General features: G+C 41.0%; 1 protein-coding gene across 1 annotated transcript in view; it reads left to right on the top strand.

Moving 5' to 3' along the window:
* MAML2 (mastermind like transcriptional coactivator 2) overlaps window positions 1–27,989 on the top strand; it is a 205,907-nt gene that overhangs the window by 167,726 nt on the left and 10,192 nt on the right. Inside the window, exon 3 of the mRNA XM_060771085.2 lies at window positions 21,914–22,114. Within this exon, the coding sequence (XP_060627068.2) occupies window positions 21,914–22,114 (201 nt within the window). The remainder of the gene's footprint in view (window positions 1–21,913; window positions 22,115–27,989) is intronic.

Below are 27,989 nucleotides of genomic sequence, written 5' to 3'. Positions count from 1 at the left end.
TTGGGTTTTCATCTGGAGGAAATGCTCAAGAATTGGAAGAAAATGAGGGTATGTTAGGGAGTGAGTTACCAAATCTTGAGTAGCTCCATGTTTGGACTACAACACAGAGTGGATTCATCAGCCCTCCGATACTTGCTGCCCTATCCTCTACCGACATATGGATAAAATGAACTCATCTTGGAAAGCGTCTGAAGATGCTAAGAGACCCATTAGATGTGTTTTCAGTCCTATTTCCTTGTCCCTTGACTGAGATTACACTACCCTTTCCTCCACAAAGCATTTTCAGCCTTACATTATCAGAGTACAAACACTAACTATATGGAAGGAGTTCCAAGACTATGCCCAAAGAACAACCATTCTGTTTGTGGAAACCAAGTGGTTGAGGACAGTGTACACTACATTGTTGGTTACATGAAATCCCAAGACATCAATGCTTGGCAAAATATTTAGAGCCTGTAGCTAAACTTAATGATAGGGATAAAATTATATACTTGCTGTCCAATTCAATTAAGTTAATGCATCCAGATTGCCAGTGAAAGCAACCCAACTCAGAGTCCCCAGGAGAATAATTGAGATTAATTGTTTCTTATAAAAATGTGGACTCAGTAAATATATCTGTAAGTATATTGTCAGTATTCTGTATCAGCTATTTAGTTAAGTATACAGAATAAACTCAATACCAATGGCACTGAAACCCATGGTTTCACCTACCGCATCCAACAAAATATGTGCACTTTAGGAATTTTCTAGGTTCTCCAGGGGATTCTATGGTTTGCTTCTATTGGATATTACTATAGAATATTCCAAAGGAGTAGAAAATCCCTACTCCTTTGGGATCTTCTATAGTAAGAATAGGAGAGGATGCCTATTTAGGAATTGCTTTGGTCTTGTGGCACTTTTAAATCTCTATTTTTTCATAGTGTAGGCTTCCTCACTTCCTGAAACAAGTTAATACATTGGGTTGTTATGAGTTTTATGGGCTGTATGGCCATGTTCCAGAAGCATTCTCTCCTGATGTTTCACCCACATAGTGCAGGCATCCTCAGAGGTTGTGAGGCCTGTTGGAAACCAGGCAAGTGGGGTTTATATATCTGTAGAATAATGTACAGGGTGGGAGAAAGAACCCTTGTGTGTTAGAGGCATGTGTGAATGTTGCAATTGGCCACCTTGATTAGCATTGAATGGCTTTGCATTCCTGCCAGGGGGAATCCTTTGTTGGGGGTGTTAAGTGGCCCTGATTGTTTCCTGTCTGGAATTCCCGTATGTTCTGAGTGTTGTCCTGAGTGCTGTCCTGATTTTAGAGTTTTTAAATACTGGTAGCCAGATTTTGTTCATTTTCATGGTTTCTTCCTTTCTGTTGAAATTGTCCACATGCTTGTGGATTTCAATGGCTTCTCTGTGTAGACAGACATGGTGGTTGTTAGAGTAGTCCAGCATTTCTGTGTTCTCAAATAATAAGCTGTGTCCAGGTTGGTTCATCAGGTGCTCTTCTATGGTTGAAGTAGTCTGCAGTGCCTTTCATGTTCCTTGATTTGTGTTTGGGTAATGCTGTGTTTGGTGGTCCCTATGTATACTTCTCCACAGCTTCATGATATACGGTAGACTCTTGCAGAGGTTAGAGAATCCCTTTTGTCCTTTGCTGAATGCAGCATTTGTTGGATTTTCTTAATGAGTCTGTAGATAGTACAGCCTGGAAAACTCATAGCAACCCAGTGAATCCGGCCATGAAACCCTTTGACAACACAAGTTAGTACGTTGTTAAGATCAGAGTTTAGTTAGTTTTGGAAAGACTACATTTTCATCCGTAATCATCTAGTTGTATTCTCGTTGTTGTCGTCCGGGAAGGAAAAAAGCAACTGTGCCGAGCTCTGATTTAAGATGCTGGAATCGTACCTCAAGACTATATTTTGTGACTGATTGATTGTGCTTATATTCTGTTCATCTCCCAAAAACGTGATGCAAAAATAATGGGAAACACATAAAGACTCCAGATTAAAACCTGTGGAATACACTTGTGTCTCCTTTTGTGTTTTGCATTTGGAAAACATGTGCCTCGAGCTTCCTTTTTTGTAATCAGTTGAAAGATGAGATATAGTGATATGTTTTAACGAAAGCAGCAGAAACAACAAGTCTTTTAAGTGGTTGTTTTGCTCCTTGTTCTGTGCTGATTAAAAACAAAGATTGTCAATAAAATTAAACAAGCCTACCCCTAAAAGCGGGGAGGGCACCTAATCCTCCAGAAAAGAAGTGCTTCATTTATCACAGTCATACTTATCTCACACAGAGAAAGGGGATTAGGTGATAGCTTTTGTGTACTGAGTGATTGCGCCAAGACAATTCCTCATATCATAAACTGGCCACTGGCAGCTGAAACCAGTATGTTCTTTGTCATATGCCTTTGCATAGACTTCAGAGCAATTACATTTATTTCCAGAAAAATTAGGTTGTGCTCATATTATTTATTGACCAACATTTCATGGATTGGAAACTAGAACACATATGGCCAAGCGACGTCAGAGGACAGTCAAGGTGGCCATATGTCTGGGTTAAATATCTGGGAAAGAAGAAAGGAACAGCACAATAATGCACTTCCCAGTAGGGTCAAGGAAAAGCAAACCACTGCATCCTCTTTTAGCTGCATCCTTAGGGATAACTTTGGCCATGTTGGCTTCACTCTGATGTTTTTTGTGTTGGAGCATGTAAGAAATAAGTTAGTGAGTGTTTTAACTGTAAAATGCAAAGCATGAAGCTGATTGGTTGGGCCACATCCAGGGAGTTAGCTGAGCCTGGGAATTTTGGCAACAGTTTCATATTTAGGCTTTAGCTGTGCACGTGCTTGCAGAGAGACAGTTCTCGCTTCATGAGCTGCTGGAAGGAGATTTTCCATATGGACCCCAAAAAACCGTTTTGAATCTCTGTAAAAGGATATTGTGTGAGTCAATGCAACTGTTCACATGTATGTATATATGTTGCTCTGCAGTACAAAGAGTAAACTACTTGTTTACTGCGTGGCATATTTTCTTTCTCTGTTTACTTGTTTACTGCGTGGCATATTTTCTTTCTCTGGCAACACAGTGTGTAGGCTGATAAAATGTGAACTATGCGTGATTTTCATTACGGTAACAATTTGCACCACACACAGCTCCCATTTTTCAAATGCGAACTGTTGTGTATGGAGTAGGGCAGTGAGATTGTCTCAATCTGATTTTACCCCAGGCTACTCTTTTCATTTTCAATTCATTTTTTACAGGAAAAAAACATAAAGAAAACTACAGTGTTCTTATATACATAAACATAAGCATACTTATGGGGCCGCGGAGGCACAACGGGTTAAACCACTGAGCTGCTGAACTTGCTGACCAGAAGGTTGGTGGTTCAAATCTGTGGGACAGAGTGAGCTCCCACTGTTAGCCCCAGCTTCTGCCAACCTAGCAGTTCAAAAACATGCAAATGTTAATAGATCAATAGGTACCACCTCAGCAGGAAGGTAAACAGCGCTCCATGCAGTCATACTGGCCACATGACCTTGGAGGTGTCTATGAATAATGCCAGCTCTTTGGCTTGGAAATGGAGATGAGCACCACCTCCCAGAGACAGATGGGGAAGCCTTTACCTTATCTATGTTTCTAGGCATTGAATGTATGCCCCATGTTGTGTATGTTGCAATCTGCCTTGGGGAGATAGGGTAGAATACAAATAAATTGTTGTTGTTGTAGGCTTGAACAAGAATTTTATAACTAACTACACAATTTCTCTTACCAACATACATCTCTAACTAAATGTAAATCTAAAACACAAGCATATATACCTAAATCAGTATTAAAAGGGGAGTTGCTATTTCCCTTTTGTTGGCTTCTCAGTAGTTTTTTTTTCTTCCACTTCATATTCCTATTTTGACATGTTGGAGGTAACTTTCCTGTTCATAGGATCCTCCATTGTGTTTGAGTGCGGTAAGATTACATTTACTACTTCATTACACTAGAGAAGGAATCTACTGCAAAATTCAGGGGTTTGTAGTTTAGTCAGGTTGTTAAAAGCTCCTCCTTAAACTACAAGCCCCAGAATTCTACAGGAAATAGCAACCGGATTTAAAGTGGATTCATTCTCTAGTGTGATGAGGTCTCTAAATGGTTACACCATGAAATAAACCAAAAGCCACAAGAAAGCAATGCCTTTATTGACTAACCACAATGCACAACACAAGCTTTCAAAGCTCAACTGGCTTCCTCATCATTTGAAAGATGTTTTAAAATTGTTAACACAATGGCCCTATAATGCAACATAGACGAAATAGTTGCTGTTTTTGCAATCCTATTGAATCAAGTTGAAAGCACCAATGTATAGTTGAGCGGTGATTCAACATGTAGGTAAAACCATCTAAATCAATGACCCTCTTGGGTTTAAAGATAGCAGTAGGAATTGGGCACACATGAAATGTTTACTCTTGTCGTATGCAACTATGAACTGACTATGCCAGGTGTACAATTGCTAAAAAAGTACAACTACAGTCCGTGGAGCCCCCGGTGGCACAGTGGGTTAAAGCACTGAGCTGCTGAGCTTGTTGATCGAAAGGTCACAGGTTCGATTCCGGGGAGCGGCGTGAGCTTCCGCTGTCAGCCCTAGCTTCTGCCAACCTAGCAGTTCGAAAACATGCAAATGTGAGTAGATCAATAGGTACCGCTCCGGTGGGAAGGTAATGGCGCTCCATGCAGTCATGCTGGCCACATGACCTTGGAGGTGTCTACGGACAGCGCTGGCTCTTTGGGTATGGAATATATTGTGAGAATATGAAGAAACTTTGCAAAGCCATCCAAAATGAACGTCGTGGGATGCTGACGGCGGGAGTTCATACAATGCGTGTCTGCACACAGCTCATGCAACACAAGAGTTGTTGACTTCATTTCGTTGGGATTTTTTAAACCATCTCTCTCACAGCCCCGATCTCACACCCAGTGACTATCATCTGTTCACTAAATTGAAGGAACACCTGGGTGCAAAACACTTTTCCAACAATGGCAAGGTAAAAATTGAAGTGACGAACTGGCTGAAAAAGGCAGAGGGAAACTTCTATGACACAGGCATCAAAAACTTGTCCCACAGATGACAAAATGTATTGAACCGAATGGTGATTATGTGGAAAAATAATGTAATACCTATGCTACAATCCATGTAAGTTTTATTAAAATATATTCATTCTTGTAATCCTACTTTCAGTTAACCCTCGTGGTTGTGAGTATAAAATATTGGGGGATGAGGAACCTTATTGAGTTGCCCTGCGCTTCTTATGCGAAGGGTATGGAAAAGTTCCTTCAAATGAAATGTGGTCTGGAAACCTCAGCGCCTGGAGTCTGTTCCAAACCAGGTCCACATGGAGTGACCTCCCAAGAATCAAAGTTTAAAAGAGCCCATCCTGCCGATGACTTTACGAGGGATCTCTAGGTAGCTCTATGCAGGGTTTTAGCCTGTCGCTTTACCATGCTCCACCGCCCCCCATTTCCTTTGTGCTGGCACAAAAGAATTTGGCCTTTAGGATTGGCTGGAACGAGATCAGTGCAGCCATGTGAAAAGTTTAGAAGGCACTGGAGCAAATGTGTCATTAAACATTAGAAGTCATTCAATCACACCCATGTCTTCATTTACCAAGGGGAGGGTGGTTGTGGGGAGAGGAAAGATCTCCATATAACTAGCCACAAAAGAATAGTAGCCACTCTGGGGGGAAAAATCCTATTCCCCATACTGCCAGCTTTCCTTATCCCAACCAGTCACTTTCTTTGTGGGAGAAATTTGGAGAGACACCTCCTAAATCCCTCTTTCTTGCAATGCAGTGTTGCTTTCTTCTCTTCTCCTTGAATCTAGGTTGTGTAACCATTTTTCAAGGGGAGAGGGAGAGTTTGCCATGTGCTTTTCTAATGGAGTGAAAAGGTGACCGGCCGTGTTCCCAAACGCCGCAGCCAACTTCCCAGCTATTTTTAAATTCGGTTTGGCCTTCCCGAATGAATACCTGTGTGCCTATTTTGGTTCTGTTTTAAAGTGAAAGAAACTTAAAATGTTTCGCAAAAGAGAAATAAAAGAAGGCGAGAGTAACATCTCTTTTCGTTTGTTTAATTGTTCGTTTGTTTTAAAGTGGAGAGGAAGAACAGAGGGGCAAAGAGAGAGTTGTTTTCCCCCACTGATCAAGAGGGGGAAATAATAAAGACAGAGGCTGGAGAAAATAAACCCAGAACAATTAGAATAAAGAGATGTCTTAATTGCCTTGGGCACAAAGGAAGCCCTTTGCGAGATGCTTGGGACAGGCGCCATCTGCTGGAGATGAATCAGGCAGATTCCAGGATTAAGAACCAAATGCAGAAATCAGGGATGTGTCTACAACAGGCATGGGCAAACTTTCTAGCTTGGGGGGCCACATGGTGGGCTGGGGCAGGGTGGGTGAGTCGAAGAAAAGGGGTTCTCCTCAAGTCCCCTCCCTCCCCTTCGCTCCCCTTCCTCTTCTCTTCTGGAGGCAGAAAGTGAAGAAAAGACGGGAAACATTTGGATCCCAAAAAGATTGGTCAGGATAATAATAAATAATAATAATAATAATAATAATAATAATAATAATAAGGCCCCCCGGTGGCGCAGTGGGTTAAAGCACTGAGCTGCTGAGCTTGTTGATCGAAAGGTCGCAGGTTCGATTCCGGGGAGCGCCGTGAGCTTCTGCTGTCAGCCCTAGCTTCTGCCAATCTAGCAGCTTGAAAACATGCAAATGTGAGTAGATCAATAGGTACCGCTCCGGCGGGAAGGTAACGGCGCTCCATGCAGTCATGCCGGCCACATGACCTTGGAGGTGTCTACGGACAACGCTGGCTCTTCGGCTTAGAAATGGAGATGAGCACCACACCCCAGAGTCAGACATGACTGGACTTAATGTCAGGGGACTACCTTTACCTAATAATAATAATAATAATAATAATAATAATAATAATAATCTTTATTTGTACCCTGCTACCATCTCCCCAAGGGACTTGGTGCGGCTTACATGAGGCCATATCACATCAGTAAACAAAGGCAATAACAAATAGTCAATACAAGGATGAGATTGCTGCAAACTAAGCGCAAAGTGAGAACTCAGACATATAGCCAAGCAGCATCAGGATGGGGTCAAGATGGCAAAAGTTATCAGTGAAAAAGATGGCCCAAACTAGGAGGGGGTTTCAGCAGTTTGCTTTGGCCTGAACCTACTTGGAAGGGCTCCTCTCCTCTCTCCCTCAGAGTTACTTGAGTGGAAACCCTTTTTGCACTTTGAATTCAGTACAGGTGGAAGTTTTGCACTAAGAAATAAGCCTCACAATCCCAATCACTTCTTTCTTGCTTTCTTGTCCAGCTTTCCAAGGTACAAGTCCTGTTGGGATGGGTAGCTTGGAAACATAACTTTTTTTGGCAACAGTTCTTAAAATCCTTCAATCATCCCAAAATTCTGGCTCTCTTTGAGTAAAACAATTACTTCTCTAAGGTTTGCTCAATATTATCTACACCAAGTACCAAGCAGAGATCTTTTTCAGCCTTGCCTGTACAGAAATTTGCTACCTGACCAAAGATTGCCCTTTCCAACACACATTGCAACCTTGGCTGCCAGTGGTTAACATACACTTAACATCGTTGTGTGCCTTCCAAGCGATTTCTGACTGATGTTGTTCATTCATTCAGTCGTCCCCGACTCTTCATGACCTCATGGACCAGCCCACACCAGAGCTCCCTGTCGGCCGTCACCACCCCCAGCTCCTTCAAGGTCATTCCAATCACTTCAAGGATGCCATCCATCCATCTTGCCCTTGGTCGGCCCCTCTTCCTTTTTCCTTCTACTTTCCCCAGCATAATTGTCTTCTCTAGGCTTTGCTGTCTCCTCATGATGTGGCCAAAGTACTTCAACTTTGTCTCTAGTATCCTTCCCTCCAATGAGCAGTCGGGCTTTATTTCCTAGAGGATGGACTGGTTGGATCTTCTCGCAGTCCAAGGCACTCTCAGAACTTTCCTCCAACACCACAGCTCAAAAGCATCTATCTTCCTTCGCTCAGCCTTCCCTAAGGTCCAGCTCTCACATCCGTAGGTTACTACAGGGAATACCTGACTGATATCAACCCCAAAAGTGAACCTATTGTTGAGTTTTCTTAGCAATATTAGTTCAGAGGTTTGCCATGGTCTTCCTCTGAGGCTGAAAGAGACTGACTTGCCCCTGGTCAGATCTTCCAGGGCATTTTTGTGGTCACAATTGCATTTTTAAACACATGGATTTTCCAATTCTGTGAGGATCCTTAACCCACTAACCAGCAAAAGTGGACACCTACTATAGTTGTTTCTGGCAGTTTCAATACTGGCTGGAATTCCCTAAGACAATTACAAATACATAGCTAGTGCTACTATATATACCTAGCTACAAAATGTTGCATAGCTTACCCATCCCCAATTGCAATGTGCGATCTCTGATGCAACAGTTACAATCAGGGTCCCTGGATTTTCCAATTTTGTGAAGACCCTTAGCCTCCTAACCCAGAAAAAGTGTAAGACTTTCTGTATATATTTCAGATTTCAATATTAATGTCAAAAATACGTAGTATGATTTTACATAGGATTTGTGCTACATTAGAATAGTCAAGACAAATATTACTTAATTAAAATATAAGTTGTTTCTGGCAGTTTCAATATTGGCTGGAACTCACTAAGACCATTACAAATATATAACCACTATATATACCTAGCTACATAGTGGAGCCCCTGGTGGTGTAGTGGGTTAAACCACTAACTGCAGAACTTGCTAACTGGAAGGTCAGCAGTTCGAATCCAGAGAGTGGGGTAAGCTCCCAATGTTAGTCTCAGCTTCTGCCAACCTAGCAGTTCAAAAACATGCAAATATGAGTAGATCGGTGGGTACCACTTCTGCAGGAAGGTAACGGTGCTCCAGGCAGCCATGCTGGCCACATGACCTTGGAGGTGTCTATGGACAACGCTGGCTCTTCAGCTTAGAAATGAAGATGAGCACCACTCACCCAGAGTCGTACTCAACAAGATTTAATGCCAAGGGGAAACCTTTACCTTTTCATAGCATTGCATAGCTTACCCATCCCCAATTGCAATGTGCAACTGCTAGAATCAGGGTCCCTGTCACAATTCACATGAGAGATCACTTGTACAAGGGAAAGTGTTCATCTGCTTCCCGATTAACAGAGGAAGAGACCTCTCCATTGTTCACAGAGCCTTATAAGTTGTGATTGGTAGACTTTCACAATTCTGTCACATCTCCTAAACTAGCTAATACACGGGTTATCATGGATATGAAGCAGTCACAAACACATAAGTCTAGGTTACACATTTGTAGCTGCATTTGAACCAACATGGTGTAGTGCAGAGCTTTACAAACTGTGTGTTGTGAGATGTTAGCATGCCAGCTGCAATGTGTAGGTGTGTCGCACGAGCGTAACAAGAAATGATGGAAAATCTTGGGAATGTATGTTACTACTTTACAAATCATATATTTCTAAAAAATCCCCATAAATTTTGATACTACAATTTCTGTATGTGTCTGTATCTAAGGGGTTGGTTTAACCTCTGCTTTACTAGTGTAACTGAATTACTGTGTCGTGAAATTATGCATGTCTAAAAAGTGTGTCAGCTACATGACCTGTCTGGAAAGCTCTGGTGTAGTGATTTGAGTGTTAGACTGGGTGACTTTGGGCACGTCCTGCTCTCAGTTCAGAGGAAAGCAAAATCAAATCCTCTCTGAACAAATTTTGCCAAAAAGACTCTGCGAAAGGTTTGCCTTCTGGTCTTCATACACTGGAAACGACTTGAAAACATACAACAACAACTGCCTTAGTGAATGCCAGACTAGGTTTGCCAGCAGAAGGTAGGGTTCTCTAGATTCTCCCCTGACATATAAATTTGTGTCTCTTTGACTATATGAAGACTAATACTCCAGAAAATGTGTTCTCTATTAATGTGCGTGTGGGAGAGAGAACATCACCCGCCCACACAGACAAACTGCACACCAGCCCACTAATAGAGCAGAGTCCACAGTATAATCACTATTGGGCTTGATGTGGGTAGAGGGCATGTTTCCCACTTTTAAATGCACAGCTGCTCATCATATAGTTTGGCTCTAATTTGAAAGAGCCGCAAAGAGGAGGCGACCAGATATAATAGGCATTGTAAGCAATTTGAACCAAAGCACACACACACACCCTCACAAGAGCATTCCAGACATGGCCTGATTATGAAGTAACTTGCAATAAAAGAGACGTGCACCTGTCTTTTGAGCCACAGGACTTATAAAGCTGCCAAGTCAAGTTATATCGAGGCTTCTATTGTCTATACTTTTTTGGAAAATTATTTTTTACAAGTGGAATCTCAACCTTGCATTTTTATCCTCACCTTTTCACTTGGACTGAGAGTACAGTAAGACCTCCATATCGTTTCTGGCCAGACCACAATTATGGCAATCCATGGGTGTAACCAAACATCATTAAAATACCTTACTTCCAATCACAGCATACCTTAGAGTTGTGCTGGAGGGCCTAGAGATTCTTAGAAAGGTATCCTCAAGGTATTTGCTGGATGCTTCCATCCAACTCCATGGTAACTTCCAGGGAAGCATGCGATAGAGTCCCTTGATGGACTTATCAAATGATTGGAAACCCTTTTTACTTGGGAGGGGATAAACCATGGAAACTGGTTCTGTGGTTATGAGGGTCTTATTGTAACATACAACAATCTCCTTGCTCTGAAATCTATTTTCTATCCTTATTGCTTATTAAAAAGCTGTGTTAATAGAGTAGCTAGCAGCAGTCTGTTAGTGTAGCCCACTGTTAATGCTACAGTCAAAACCCATCCAGACAGGCTCATATCCCGGAACCTGTCTGGATTTTTACCAGAAGCATCCAAACAATTCAGAATAATTTTGATGTGCTTGATCAGGGGGAGGTATTTTCCTCTCCCACCCCCCAATTTACAACATACAAACTATCTACAGACCCTCCAAGAATCATAGAATCATAGAATCATAGAATCATAGAATCAAAGAGTTGGAAGAGACCTCATGGGCCATCCAGTCCAACCCCCTGCCAAGAAGCAGGAATATTGCATTCAAATCACCCCTGACAAATGACCATCCAGCCTCTGCTTAAAAGCTTCCAAAGAAGGAGCCTCCACCACACTCCGGGGCAGAGAGTTCCACTGCTGAACGGCTCTCACAGTCAGGAAGTTCTTCCTAATGTTCAGATGGAATCTCCTCTCTTGTAGTTTGAAGCCATTGTTCCGCGTCCTAGTCTCCAAGGAAGCAGAAAACAAGCTTGCTCCCTCCTCCCTGTGGCTTCCTCTCACATATTTATACATGGCTATCATATCTCCTCTCAAAATCCAACAAATGCTACGTCCAGCAAAGGACAAGAGGGATCCTCTCACTTCTGCAGGAGTCTACCGGGTACCATGCAGCTGTGGACAAGTCTACACAGGGACCACCAAACACAGCAGCATTGCCCAAACACGAATCAAGGAACATGAAAGGCACTGCAGTCTACTTCAACCAGAGAAGTCAGCCATAGCAGAGCACCTGATGAACCAACCTGAGAACACAGAAATGCTGGACCACTCCAACAACCACCATGCCAGACTACACAGAGAAGCCATTGAAATCCACAAGCATGTGGACAATTTCAACAGAAAGGAGGAAACCATGAAAATGAACAAAATTTGGCTACCAGTATTAAAAAACTCTAAAATTACAACAGCACAACAACAGAGAGGAAACAAACAAGGACATCTAATCACCTCTCAACAAAAGTTTGCTTTAGGCACTGTCAGCCCATTATATTCTAATCAAGGTGGTCAGTTGAAACATTCACACCTAGCTTCAGCAGACAAGAGTCCTTTGTCTCACCCTGGTCATTCCACAGATATATAAACCCTTTTCCCTCGTTCCAACAGACCTCACTACCTTGAGGATGCTTGCCATGGATGCAGGCGAAATGTCAGGAGAGAATGCCTCTAGATCATGGCCATATAGCCTGAAAAAACCTACAGCAACCCAGTGATTTTAATGTTCTTGTATGCGTATTGTCTAGTATTGGCATTGAATGATGGCCGTGTATACGTTGTGCTCTGCCCTGAGTCCCCTTTGGGGTGAGAAGGTCGGAATATAAATGCTTTAAATAAATAAATATAGACACAGAGGCAATTTAACATTCCAGCTTTCTGGCTTCATGAGGGCATACTCGATTCCGGCCAGAGGGGGAGCTGCCACTTCACCATCCATTTGTGATGCCGAGTCCTTTGATGGAGTACTTCCTCATTCTTTTGCATGCTGCTGGAAGGTTTTGTGGTGTCACAAATTAGTTAAATAGGCCTTCCCATATAAAGCGGTACCAAAATTTCCTACTTGACAGATGCAACTGTCTTTCGGGCTGCATATGTCAACAGCAAGCTAGACTACTAATGCTCGGGAGCTTATTCCAACCCGGGCTGGCTTCGAACTCATGACCTCTTGGTCAGTAGTGATTTAATGCAGCTGGATACTAACTAGCTGCACCACAGCCCAGTCCTTCTTTCTTTTTACCTGCTAACCTTTTAAAACTGGAAATGATACAAATCAACCTTTCAGAAAACGTGTGCACGAACCCTAATCTCCTGCTGTGTGGAGGGGGAAAGAAAGCTCATTGCTAAATGTATAGACCTGGTCTTTCTCTCAGTTGCCTTATTCCTACAAACTTTGCTCTGGCTGGTCTTCTCCAATCCCCCAGCCCTCATTTGGTTTGCTCCACAGCTGGAAAAGAAGCATAATAAGTTGGGGATGGACACAGCAGGACAAATTGTAGCTATGATCTCATTGTCAAACTTTGGGCATGAGAAGAATGCAAATGGTGAAATGAGTCGCTGACATGCATACCTGTGGTTGGAGTGAATGGGGGGAAGGAGGGGGAACAAACGACTTTTCTGTCCAAACCGTTCCAGAGTAAACCATCACCGGTTAGGCATGTATTAATTCAGCCCTCAAAAATCTTTTATTTGCTCTAAGGTGGAAAAGATATTGTGCGTACCCAGCTTTTAAAAGGGCGGCCGGGGGGGGGGGGGGGGGGGCACAACGACGACAATCTTTGAAACCACATCTTTTTTTCTCTCCATTATACTTTGTGTATAATGATGATGACAAAGAGCATAAAGGAAACAATTCACATAGAGGGAGATATTTGCTCTTGGCTGTCATAATCTTTCTGTTCTGCCTCAGTTCATCAGCCCTGAATAAAAGATTACACTAATCTCTTAAGAACTTGATGGTATCAAAATGTTTTCCTTCTTTCCAAGCTTCCTTCTTGTAAACCTATGTTAAATCCATACCCTGTTCCCCCACAGTGTTTCTTTACCTCTCTCTCCTTCTCTTCCTCTCTTTGTCCCGAGAACCAAGGTAACAGACATTTAATAACACAGCACTGCCCGAATGACAAATGATTGGGTCCTAGAATAAATCAATCCCAAACTCTCCCTAGAATCCAAAACTAAGACTGTCATAATTTATTTATTATTTGTTTACGATATTTATATCCCACCCTTCTCACCCGGAAGGCTTATAAGTTATATGTACATACAATATGCTATAATTATTAGCATAGTACAATACGGCAATATTATTACATGTAATATAAAATATATAATTATTATATTATTATATTGTTTTATTAGTAGTATTATATTGCATTAAATATTACGATGACCATTATATGTACATATAACATGCTATAATTATTAGCATAGCACAATATTAGTATTATATATTACTATATTGTACCATACCACTATACTGCAATATTATTAGTAATATCACATGTAATATAATATATATAATTATTATATTATTATATTGTATTATTAGTATTGTATTGTATTGTATTAAAATATTATGTTGACTATTATATGTAGATACAATGTATTATATTATTAGCATAGCACAATATTAGTATTATAGATTACTATATTGTACTATACCACTATACTGCAATATTATTAGTAATATTACATGTAATATAAAATATATAATTATTATATTATTATATTGTATTATTAGTAGTATTCTATTGTATTACAATATTATTTATTTATTTACTTACTTACTTTATTTACTTTATTTATATACCGCTTTTCTCAGCCCTCAGGCGACTCTATATTATATGTACATACAATATATTATATTATTAGCATAGCACAATATTAGTATTATGTATTACTATATTATACAATACCACTGTACTCCAATATTATTAGTAATATTACATGTAATATATAAGAATTATATTATTATATTGTATTACTAGTATTCTATTGTATTACAATATTATGATCAATATTATATGTACATACAATATATTATATTATTAGCATAGCACAATATTAGTATTATATATTACTACATTGTACTATACCACATTTGAACATGTCATTACGAATTATGTATGTACCTGTATCTCTTTTAAGGGTTTGGTGTAATCTCCGGTTTAAGAAAACTGAATTACAGTGTTGTGAAACAATGCATGTATTAAAAAAGTATGTCACATAAATAAAATGTTTGGAAAGCTGTGCTATAAAGGTTTAGACAGTGATAAACAAACACATTGCAAAATAAATGTTGATTGCTGCCTTTTTGGATTGGAGGTATGGATTTGTAACCTAAAGTTACGGATCTGTAACACCTTCATTTTTAATAAGTCTGTGTAGTTCAGTTGTTGCATCGTTGCGGGGTGAGCTCTCATCTGTCAGCTCCAGCTTCCCATGCAAGGACATGAGAGAAGCCTCCCACAGGATGGTAAAACATCTGGGTGCCTCCCGGGAAACATCCTTGCAGATGGCAAATTCCCTCACATCAGAAGTGACTTGCAGTTTCTCAAGTCACTTCTAACATGAAAAAACCGAGTCAGGTAAAGCCAATTAGTGTGTGGTGATGACTTGATAGATTCCGGGGATCCCCTTTCTTATTCAGGAGCAGGTGACGGAGATGGAAGCAGATAAATGGAAAAACTTCTCTTGGGATGCTGACCAGAGGCACGAATAAAGCTGGTAGAGGCTGATCTCAAATGAGCCGGACTCCCTCTTCCTAGACACAGAGACTGGAGAACACAAGATCTACTTTTCTGTGAGGGGCAAGGGACCCTTTAGTAAGATGGTGTCAGAGATTTTTCTTCCATTTCCCATCTGGTTGCCAGTTCCAAGGTGTATTTGGAATGCAATCAGTTTCTATACTCTTGAAACTTTCTAAGCTGTGCCTGGAGAAGGATTCCAAGAAACGATATCCAGAAACCTGATGTAATCCCCTCTTACTTAGAATGTAACTTCTCTGTTAAGCCTCAGAAAGCTTTAAGCTTCTTGATCACCTTTCTTGTCTAGGGGAAGGGAGGGAAAAGTGGTTTTACTTTGGGTTATGCATACCTCTTGCTTTCCATTGGGAAATGTGGAGAAGAAGTTGCTGGGGAACTCATGACTAGGAGGAGCAGGGAGCAAGCTCTTGTTTGGCTCGTGCTCTTTTCTTTGCCTTAAGTCTTAGGTCAGAAAAAAACTATGGCATAACTTGTTAGGATGAGAGGCAGTGCTTTGAGTATTGAACTACAGCTCTAGAGCCAGGAATCAAATCTCAACTCAGGCATGGAAACCCACTGGGTGACCTTGAGGCAAGTCACATTCTCTCAGCCTCAGAAAAAGGCCAGGGCTAAACCTAAGGACCACTGAGAGCCAAGGAAAATTAATTTAGTAGCTGAGCAGGAATCTTAGACCTAAATCTAATCATTAGTCAAGATGAGAGGACACTTATTGAATTAATCAAATTCGTATTTGACTTCAGAAATTCCCATTGATTTAATAGGTCTGCTCTACTTAAGGCAAACAATTGGATGTAAGCCAAAATGCAACTAGTATTCAATTGCTACCATTTCCATTAAAGCTTACATCCTGGAGGACCTTTATGTACAGCTCAGGTAACATATACTGTTGATGGAATTTGTAAAAGCTTGCCTGCAGCCATTGGATGAGGGTTGTTGTTTTTTAATAGCCACTTCTCCCAGGTTTTATTCAGCAGGAAGGCTCATAAGTCTCAATATTGGTACTCCCTACCTTGCTCTAAAAGGCATGATAGATAGACCAAAGTGCACGCAGATGGGCAGACTCTTGCACCTCTGCTGGGGTTCACCTTGCTCAAGCACTCACCAGGAAGCCCAACGTAGAAATAAACAGTTTATTGAAAAAGCACACACAATACAAGAGTAAAAAATCCAAATAGGTAAGATAAAAGAGTCTCAAAAAAGAGATAAAACTCCAATGCAAAGGTTAAAGCATGAATATAAATCCAAGGAGCAGAGTAAACTCATGAATTTGAATAATCCAAAGACAAGGAATAAAACATCTACTTACGTGATCCAAGAATCAAAGAACAATACATTAGCTTGAGTTTGTGGTAAAATCCCCAAGACTTAAAGCAAAACTTGACCAGGACATCACTTGGAGCGAGAACCAAGGCAAGAGATCCTTGCTCTAATTGCTAAGTTACTTGATCTAAAAAAACGAAAGCAGTTTTTTCCCTTAATAAGAACAGCAATGCATGAAAGCATTCCTTTGGCCCTTTGGCCACTTTTTCCCATCGCCTGGCTTGCACCTGGAATTCTTCCCATGCAGAAGTAGTCTCACTTTTCTATCTAATCTCTCTTCTTGCCTGTCATCCTGCAAAACAGTTTCGTTTTCACACAGAAAGTCCTCTGTTCTCCCAACTGGGGAATTGCCGTCATGTTCAAACATCACCTCTGTCTGAACATCTTCAGAAACATCAGGGCTTGCAGGGCCTGCACCCCCAGACCCCTCATCATCATCCTCAGCTGGCTGTACTATATCAAACCCCTCCACATCATCTGGCTGAGCTACAACACAGACAGGTCTCAGCATGAGCAGTACTGGAGGAGAAGGATGTCTGAGTCTTATGTGAGAGATGGCTTTATTTACTTGTCTCTCTGTTGTTGTTGCTCTCCAAGTTGCAGCCCTTTGGGCTCAAATAGCAGTCTCATGTGGAGAGTGTTGGGGAAAACTATCCTAAAATAAAGCAGAGCATCCAGAAACAAACAAGATACAAAAGTGGAGCATCCTCTCCTTAGGGAGCAGAGTGTGAAGTGCCATGTGATGTGGCTGTAAAGAATTCAGAATTCAGGAGACGAACATGCAGAGTCCGATCTTTAAAAATCACAAAAGGTTTATCAACAATAATAGGAAATAAGCGCATTTCTTAATAATCAAGAACTGAGTCTGAGCTACTCTAACACTCATCTCTTCTAAGGTTTCAAGAGAGGGAAAGACTCAATCACTACATCTCTCCTGACACACAAGCAGAGAGAGATCTCAAAGCACACAGAATATACTCTTCATACTAAAGTGTAAGAAGACAAATGTCAAGATTCAAAAAAGCTTGCAGTAGAAAAGTATCCATTTTAAACAATCAGACTGAGATCAGAAAGAGAGAAGAAACATGGAAGAAGGGAATTATCTTTGCCTATACTAAACTAATTAAATGCTCCTCATTGAGGATTTGGGACTTGGGCAGTGTGGAGTTGAATCCTAACAGGGAGGAGTTTTGTTGGGGAAATGACATGGGTTTTTTTTTCAGTCCTCATCTGCAGAATTAGAAAACTTAGATTTTGAATTTCAACATCTAGAATTACATGGCTAGGAGAGTTTGAGAGCTGTAGTTTAAATCTCTGGTTGTTGTTGTTGTTGTTGTTGATGATGATGATGATGATGGGGAGGAGTAGGAATTGTATTTATACCCACATTTCTCCAGAGTTGGGCTCCAGTAACTCCCAGTCTGCATCAGGAGAACTTGGGGGCATTTTGGCTAAAAACATGCATTAACTAGTCGTAAGTTCACAGTTTGGAGCATGTATTTCATATGACGTTCACTTTGTACCAAAAATTTGTACTTTTAGTCACATTTTCCCTGTCAAAATGACACAACATTTGCCCAGCGAGACTTGACACCTGTGTTCTTGAGCATTGTGTGGGCATCTTTGCCAAGGAGCCCTGAGTGCCATCATGCTAAAGCCCAAGCAGGAAATGTGGCAGACTGTCCTAGCAGCAGGCTGCACTGAGCACGTGCAGAAACGAATGAGACGCTGCTTAATGCTTAATCACTGTCAACCATTGTTCTTGTTAAAGACTTGATTGTTGGCCGAGGCGGGTAACAAGGCACAGTTTCCTAGCACTGTTGCTACGAGAGATTGTGAGAGCTGATCCACAGTCCAAGAAAAGACACAATTCACTGGGCTCTTGGAGTCAAGCAACGTTATTGCTTGTCCTCACAAGAGACTCTGCAAAATGTATATATCTGAGCAACAGGAATAAAGTATGGGCTTTGATTGCTGTTATTTTTCTTAACATATATTAAGGATGGATGAATCAGTCTACTGCCATCACGTGAGGTGCGGAGGGTGAGAACCACAGTTGGTGACACTGATCCAAGGGGGTGGCACCCAAATGACTGTCTTGTTTGTGCAATGAATGTTTGCGTACATACATTATATTAGCATACATTTGTTACTTTTATAAAGACATCTCTCTAGTTAGATATAGCAACAAAAATATTTTTCATAAGACCATCTCATATGTATTGTCATCATTACCTTCATAGGGTATCACTCGTGACCAAGTATAATTGTCTTCCAAGAGTACAATCTTGGCGGTGGATCTGTAAGTGACTGTAGTTCTGGATCTACATGGTCTTTTGCAGTGAGGACATATATTTCCAGACGGAAAGTGGTGCCAACAAAGTTTTGCTTGATATGCCTTCCTCTTAGCATGTTTCTCCCTTATGCCCTCTATTTGTGCCTTTTTAAAATCCATAGCACTGTTGGTCATGGCTGACCTCTATTTAGAGCGCTCAAGGGCCATGGATTCTCAGTTCTTGGTGTTTATGCACATTTTTTTATTACACATATGTACTATACCAATAGTAAATAGGCTAAAACTCTCTGCTAATTTACTTTTCAAACTTTCTAATATATATGCACTCCGGTCTGACTTGTCATTATTCCCCTATTTACAATTATGCTAGTCCACGCTCTGGTTCCATCCCGTATAGACAAATGCAGTAGTTTCTATACGGATGGTAGTCCACGCCCTGGTTACATCCCGTATGAACTACTGCAACACATTCTACATGGGGTTGCCTTTGAAGACTGTTCGGAAGCTTCGAATGGTCTAATGGTCTAATGGACGGCAGCCAGATTGCTCACCAGAGTGGCATACAGAGAACAGACAACCGTATGTTATGTCAGCTACCAAGCACAATTTAAAGTGCTGGCTTTAGCCTATTAAGCCCTAAATGGTTCTAGCCCAGCCTACCTGTCCAAATGGATCTCCCCCTATGAACTATCTCAGAGTTTAAGTGCGTCAGGGGAGGCCCTGCTCTCAGTCCTGCCTCCTTCACAGGCATGATTGGCAGGGACGAGAAGCAGTATCTTCTCAGTGGTGGCCCCTCAGCTGTGGAATCCTCCCCAGGGATATTAGACCAGCCCCCTGCCTCCTGACCTCCTGAGTGAAAACGTGACTCTGTGACCAAGCCTTTGGAGAACTTGTGCAATAGGGAATGATGTGCAATGACTATTGGAACGCCTCAGATTATGCTTGAGGATTACATGGTTAATCGTGAAGATATTGTCTTAAATGTTTTTAATTGTTTTAATGTATTTTATAATTTTATTTAAATGTTTATTTTAATTGTACATTGTTTAATGTCATCAAATAGTTGCCTATGTGTATGAGTCCCCTCTGGGTGGAGAAAGGTGGAGTAGAAATATCATTAAATAAATAAATAAATAAATAAATAAATCACACAGTTTCATCAGAAGGTGCTACAAGGTTGTGCTGTTATTTTCACTTCTGCTGGATTTTGTATAGCCATTGTATAGCAAATTCTATCTGCAACATTGTGGTCTGGCATAAAAGGAGATCCATTGGGGTGACACCATGAGAAGTTGGATGGCTCCAACGTTAATGATTCCACTGTTAGTCCATTTCCCTATTGTATGCATTCAGCTGTGCAACGTCTGGCTGTCCAATTTCTATCAACCTGGGAAAAAATGGAATGCATAAAAAAATCCATTAGTTTTCATACAGAGATTCTCCCAAGAGTTGACATTGTGTATGTACAGAAATATTTTCCTACTCAATTTTCACGAATAGGTGTGATTTTCTATGTAATATTTCATCTGAAATGCCATGATAAAAACTGGATCGGTACAAGATCTGGAAAAGAATGGTTTCAACTATTAGTGGGAATTTTTAGATTAGACATTCACTTTAAAACAACAAAGGGGTTTGAACTAAAAAGACCACCCCTTCTGAGCCCAGAAAAGAGGGAAAGAAAAGGAACAAAGCAGATTGGCTAGGTGAAGTGGCCCTTTGTCATGTGACTGAGACATAAAGGGAGTAAAGTGGATTGGCAAGGTGGCACGTGCATGAGAAGAAAGGAAGGAAAGAAAAATATGGAAGGAGAGGGATATGAAGGAAATGGAGAAAGGAAAGAAAGAGCCACAAAGAGAACCTGTCCAAAAAGAGTTGCCATGAAGAGTTTGTGAGATAAGCCTTCTCAGAGCTGGGGAAGGGAGAAAGCAGGTGGGCAGTGGCCCCACTGACACCCAAGCAACACTGGCTATAGTTTACCTATAAAGAGGGTGATTTTTCAGAAATAGATTGAATGGTAGAAAAAAAAATGAAACCATTCAAATTTGACTATGCAGATTCAAAGTGCTGGTGTTAACCTATAAAGCCCTAAACGGTTCCGGCCCAGTTTACCTGTCCAAATGTATCTCCTTTCATGAACCATCTAGGGCCTTAAGATCATTCAGGAAGGCCCTGCTCTCAGTCCCACCATCATCACAATTGCATTTGGTGGTGACAAGAGACAGGGCTTCTCCGTGGTGGCCCCTTGGCTGTGGAATTCCCTCTCTAATAAGGTTAGATCTGCCCCCTCCCTTCTGACCTTCCAGAAGAAACTTAAATCCTGGTTATGGGAATAAGCATTCACAGAATAGTTGCTTTAATGGGAAGACAAGACTTTATTGGACTGTACTCGGACTGTTTTGGATGACGATTTTAATATGGCGATTTTAATCTGACGAGCTAGTTCTAATGTATATATATTTAAAACTAATTTAATGTATATGGATGCATTTATTACGTGTTTTATATCATGCTTGGCATTGAATTGTTGCCTGTTTTGAAGTCATTCTGAGTCCCTCCTCGGAGGTTGAGAAGGACAGGGAACAAATACCTGAAATAAATAAATAAATAAATAAATAATACATCTGGTGATTATCTTAGAAATACCGTGGATTGGATACTACACATTCAGCTATGCTTATAGTACTGAATTAAAGTTGCTTCTACATCCTCAGTTCTGTTAGTCTTCTCTTATTTAACATCCACATGACAGGTAGGGCTCTCCTATGCATAGGGTAGATGTACCTATTGCCAGAGTTGGGAACAATTCTACTACACGGACTGCTTTGTTGTTCTCTGTCACTCTAGTTGCTGCTACATAATCACACTGATTTCTACTTGTTGTTAGGAAAGCTTCCCAAATGGTTCCCAGGCAACCAATTACTTTTTTTCTGTATTTCTACAAAGAGTTTGCTAGAGAGCCGAGGTTTGCCACAGCAGCCACAGGATTGTGATTTGTCCCAAATGTATAGATTTCGTCTGCCAGGTTTTTGCAGAAGTCATCTCACTGCACAAGGCAGAAGATTGTGGATTCTCATTGACCCATCAGAAGGTTGAGAAGGGGTGCTTTCTGGTTTTGCATATGTGTGTCTTTGTTAGACTTATTTTCCTCAACTGTTATCCTTCACCTTTTTTTGTATGCCATTTCTAGGATCAACACTCCATCCTTGGCCAAAGTACAGCCTCCAGCCCAAGTTCTGGCACTTGTACAAATCCAAATGCTGGAAGCAGTTACATGAATTCACCCCAGCAAGCGTTGCTAAACCAGCAGCTGAAACAACAACTTCTCTTGCAGCAACAGCAGCAGCAGCAGCAACAACAGCAACAACAACAACAGATATTAACAGAAGCAGTAAGTTTTCCAGTGTCCTGTTTCTAATGTCCCTGCTGTGCCAAAACACACACAATCAAGGCATTCCTGACAGATGGCCATCAGTCTCTACTTAGAAACCTCTCAAGATGGGGAGCAATATTCCATTGTCAAATAGCCCTTACCTTTGGGAAGTTCTTCCTAATGTTTTGGTGGAATCTCTTTGCATATACAGTCAGCCCTCTGTCCACAGATTCTATCTATGGATTTCAACTGTACATGACTTGAAAATATTCCTCCATATAATCCAAACATAAACCTTGGTTTTCCTATTTTATATAAGGAACATCATTTTAATATGCTCTTCTATATTACAGAAGGTAGCACAGTGGGTTAAACCACTAAGCTGCTGAGCTTGTTGACTGAAAGGTTGTAGGTTTGAATCCAGGGAGTGGCATGAGCTTCTGCTGTCAGCCCCTGCTTCTGCCCACCTAGCTGTTTGAAAACATGCAAATATGAGTAGAACAATAGATATCGCTCCAGCGGGAAGGTAACGGCGCTCCATGCAGTCATGCCGGCCACATGACCTTGGAGGTGTCTATGGACAACACCGGCTCTTCGGCTTATAAATGGAGATGAGCACCCACCCCCAGAGTCGTACATAACTGGACTTAATGTCAGGGGAAAACCTTTACCTTTTCACCTATATTACAGAACTTGAACATTCGCCCAATTTGGTAAGCATTATCGGTGTGGAGGTGGAACCCAAGCTCAACAGATACCAAGAATCCACTGTAGTTCCATTCCATTGCTCTCTGTGCTCGTCTTTAGAGCAGCAGAAAACAAGTTTGATCCATCTTCAATATGCCATCCTTTCAAGTATTTAGACATGGCTATTGGGTTATCCCTTAACCTTTACTTCTCCAGGCTAAGTATATCCAGCTTCCTAAGTCATTCCTCATAAGACATTGCTTCCAGAATAATCATCCTTAACTACACCCTTGGCCAAATTGGGGTTTTCACCAGTATGTTTGCAAAAGAATAAATAAATCCAAATGTAATATAAAGAATGCCATATCTTGATATTTTAATCTTCCAAGGCATTCTACCCCAGACACTATTGTTATTCCCACCAGACACAGACACATTGAATACATTTTATTTATTAGTGAGCTAATACTCATGCCTTCACTCCATGGTTCACAAACTGTGTTCTGTAGAACCCTAGGGATCTGCAAAAAAATTTAAAAATCAAATTTAAAAACAGATTTTAAAATAAACCACATGAGACCAAATGTTTTATTTACAGTCTTCATAGTATTTGTTTTGTACTACAACTATTGCTATCAGATATGTAGTTTACTGGCTACACATTCCAACATTTTACGTATCTGTCATCTGAACAAGAGTGATTCATATGTAATCAATTTTTCATATTGATTCCACTTTTTTCTTTCATGTACAGTTTTTTGATACTTTGGTGCATTGTTCATGAACGATCAAGAGTAAAATTTACTCAAAAACTAGATGGTACATAGGAAGTTAGGGAACATAGTTGAATTAGCATAATATGATCCAGAATAGAGTTAGGATTCCACAAAAAAAATGTCTTCTGAAGGGTTACATGACCAAAAATGTTTGGAAACCATTGCCTTAGCTCACCAATAAAGCAGTTGATTGAGTGGGTCTGCTTTATTTGAGCCAAACTAAAAGAACTTAAGGCACTGTCTTTGACCGCAAAACTGCCATTATTGAATACAAGAAGTTCAAAGAGATTCAAATGGGAAATTGCAGAGCAAGAATGTATGAAGTTCAGCTGTGTCTTCAGTGGCTCGAACAGGGCTTTGATCTATGTGGGCTAGTCTGTATTATCAACCCAACTCTTGTTTTGTTTTGTGGTGTTTTGGACAGGGGTTTTGCCTCATGGTTTTCTTATTTCTTTTCCTTCTAATTCACGTCTCTATCTCTAAGACATGAATTAGAGTCCAACAACCATTAGACAAAGACTGTTCCATGCCATTCAGATGTTAATCTACTTATCTGTGCTAGGATCTCCTAATCACCTCTCTCAAACATTGTTAAACAATTTCTGTTAACACAATCAACTGCTGTATCTTTTGCATTTCCCTTCCTCTGTAGACCTGCACACAGAAGCACACACAGCATATACATAAATATCTGTCAACAGAGAGGGTATGCCATGAAGCTGATGAAGCTGGCCATAATTCACGAAAGCTGTGCTAAATAAAACAAGTTAGTCTTTAAAAATACCCACAAAACTTGTAGTTTTATTTTCTTTGGGACTCACCATAGGATTCAAAAGGTCCTAGTAGGAAAGTGTCATAATGATGTAATGATGCAAAAGAATTTATTTAGTCTAGATTCTCTTGACTTGAGTTGGGCTTTCAACAATGCAAAACATAATCCAAGCACAAGGTGATGCATATTAGTGGCAAGGTACATTTGTTTAGCTCTCATTTTAACCAGACACAAGTTAACATTTATTTATGTATTTGCTCCATTTCTATTCCGCTCTTCTTATCCCATGAGGGACTCAGAGCAGCATACATCATAGGTAAAAGGTAAAGGTTGTCCCCTGACATTAAGTCCAGTCATGTCTGACTCTGGGGTGTGATGCTCATCTCCATTTCTAAGCCGAAGAGCGGCATTGTCCATAGACACCTCCATGGTCATGTGGCCGGCATGACTGCATGGAGTACTGTTACCTCCCCACCGGAGCGGTACCTATTAATCTACTCGCGTTTGCATGTTTTCGAACTGCTAGGTTGGCAGAAGCTAGGGCTGACAGTGGAAGCTCACGCTGCTCCCCGGAATCAAACCTGCAACCTTTCGGTCAACAAGGTCAGCAGCTCAGCGCTTTAACCCACTGCGCCACCCGGGACTCCATCATACGTCTAGGCAAAAATTCAATGCCTCATTATACATAAACAAATAAAACAATATAAAATCACTAAAATCAATAAAAGTATAAATACATATTAAACCTCTTAAACATATTAAAGCATAATAAACCCCCCAACACAACGCATTGCACCAATCCCTTAATCATAATTTGCCTGCTTCATTTCTAACTGTGTTGTGATAGGATGTTAAACTGCATTTCTGTCACTCGCCAAAGGGCTGTTTAAACAACCTGGTTTTGAATTGTTCTTGAATACCAGGAGGGAGGAGGCCAATCTAATCTCACTGAGGAGGGAGTTCCATAGCTGAGGGGCAACCACCAAAAAGGCCCTGTCTCTCGTCCCCACCAATGGCACTTGCAATGGTGGTGGGACCGAGAGTAGGACCTCCTCGGCAGATCTTAGTGCTCAAACTGATTCATAAAGGGAGATATTTTCAGACAGGTAAGCTGGACCTGAACCATTTAGGGTTTTATAGGCTAAAGCCAGCACTTTGAATTGTGCTCAGTAGCTATTTATTTATTTATTTATTTATTTATCGTGTCATCAGCAACCATACAAAACAAACACACAGATAAAACAAAAAAACAAAAAACACACAGATTTTTCAAGCTTGGTAGTTGGTTAAATGTCCTTTGACCAGTATCTAGCCACTTGGAGTGCCAATGGAGGCACTCCAAGGTCCTCCATTGTGCATGCTCAGGGTGCATTGCAGCAGGTGGTCAGTGGTTTGTTTGACATGAGAGAAGCCTCCTCGCAGGATTGCAAGACATCCGGGTGTCCCCTGGGCAACGTCTTCATAGACGGCTGATTCTCTCGCCTCAGAAGCAACCAGAAGCAACTTGCAGCATGCAAGCAAGCAAGCTCAGTTGCTAATTGGCTGCCAGTGGAGCTGACATAATGGGGGGGGGGGGAGAGTTGTATGCTCCCTGTATGCTGCTCCGGTGAGCAACCTAGCTGCCATCCATTGGACTACTTAAAGTTTCAGAACAGTCTTCAAAGGCAACCCTACATAGAGCCGTTGCAGTAGTCTTCATCTCCTTGAAATGAAAACATGTGAATGCATACAGTTTCCTGCTCACAATGTAATTCGCACACACAAAAATGTATTCAGAAAATTCACTCTTTTAAGAAACACTCATGGAAAAATGCATGCATGCTTTACTCCATAGGAAAATGTATGCCCAATTGTGTACATTTGAAAAATGCATCCAAAAATGTACATGTATTGACAATTATACTAAGAGGCATAAGTGATGAGGGCTAACAATCAGATTTTGTTATCTTGAAGTCTGAGAATAGAAAAATCTGAGTTTGACTAGTTTGCCACAGTTTGGTAAAGTTACTTTTTGATATTTCAGCTCCCATATATTCTTCTAGCCACTGTGCTGTATTTTGGGAGCTAACTTCCTCAAATTCAGAAACATACATCCTTCCCTTGAATTATCTGTTATCTTTTGCACTAAATATATGGGGAAGCCAACCTGAAATCTTCTGCCGGTGGAGTGTGTGTTGTTTTCTCAGTGTTGTTTTCAATAGTGCGTGTTGTTTTCTCAGTGAGCAATTTCCAGCCCTTCGGTCGTGATTCCATGATATAAGTAAACAGCACAACCCATGATTGCAGATGAAGGGTGGGAGGTTTGTGCTTTCAGCCTCAGGGAAAGCAGGTTACAGGGCAGCCAAGCTGTGCAGATAACACCAGGCAGTTCCCACTTCTTCCTGCGCAGCTGCTTCCAGGGCAAGAAAGGACCACCCGGGTAGAGTCCCTGTATACCTTCAGGCGACACTCACTTTCCCACCGGGAAACCTCTTTGCGTTAGGAGTGCAGAGCCAGGCAGAAAGTCATTCCCTTTTGCAGGGAGAACAGACACTCTTTAACAGTTTACTAAGGCAGATAGCAAAGAAGGAAAACAAAGGATTAACGATGTTTATGTTACTAACATTAATCATAGGCACCATGTGGCTAAAATGGCAGTTCCCTTAAAGTTCTGACTACAACCTAAAACAGATTCACTACCCATATAACTGGTCTATCCATCTCAACACCTATCCTCATCAGAGTATATCATACAGTTCCCCGATGCCTTACCCAGTACAATAGAGTAACGCCATGAGGCATACGTTCCTAGCCAGACCATAATTAAATGAGACCTTAGATATGCACAAATCCCATTTAATTATCTCAGTTCCAATCCAGCATATCACAAAGCTGGGTTGGACTTAGGCCCCTTCTACATTGCCATATAAAATCCAGATTATCTGCTTTGAACTGGATTATATGGCAGTGTAGACTCAGACAATCCGGTACAAAGCAGATAATGTGGATTATCTTTTTGGATAATCTGGATTTTATGGCACTGTAGAAGGGACCTTGGGGATTCCTAGATAAGTATCTTATGTCCTCCAAGACAACTGGTAACTTCTGGTGAGTGTAACATAGCAATGGGCTGGAGGACTTAACAAATTCCTATAGAGACCATTTTCCCTCTAGGCTCAGGTTCTGTGTTTATATGAGTCTTGTACAAGTTTATTGTACAAGAAACTGCAGCATCAGTACAGACTTTTCTTACTTTAGAAATGTCCATTCAGACCTCTGATATCCTTTCCATTGTTACGGCACCACAACCAAAATCAGAATAATCTCCCCAAGAAAATGTTAACCCTTACACCAGCATTCCCAAGCCAGGGCCTGTCAAGCATGTTGGGTTCAGTTCACATCATCCCCCAGCCAGCATTCTCCTTAGATTTCTGACAGGGATTAATGGGAACTGCAGTAGTAGTAGTAGTAGTAACAACAACAACAACAACAACGTTTATTTGTACCCCACCATCATCTCCCCAAAGGGACTCAGGCCAGCTAGCAAAGCACTCAAAGTGCCACACATAAAATAGAATTACATCAAAACAATACATAGGGTTGTTGTAGGTTTTTTCGGGCTATATGGCCATGTTCTAAAGGCATTTTCTCCTGATGTTTCGCCTGCATCTATACATAA

The sequence above is a fragment of the Anolis sagrei genome, chromosome 3 (genome assembly GCF_037176765.1).
Source record: "Anolis sagrei isolate rAnoSag1 chromosome 3, rAnoSag1.mat, whole genome shotgun sequence".
In the NCBI taxonomy this organism is placed as follows: Eukaryota; Metazoa; Chordata; class Lepidosauria; order Squamata; family Dactyloidae; genus Anolis; species Anolis sagrei.
Note: the sequence above shows the minus strand (reverse complement) of the source record. Positions and strands in the feature narration are given on the sequence as shown.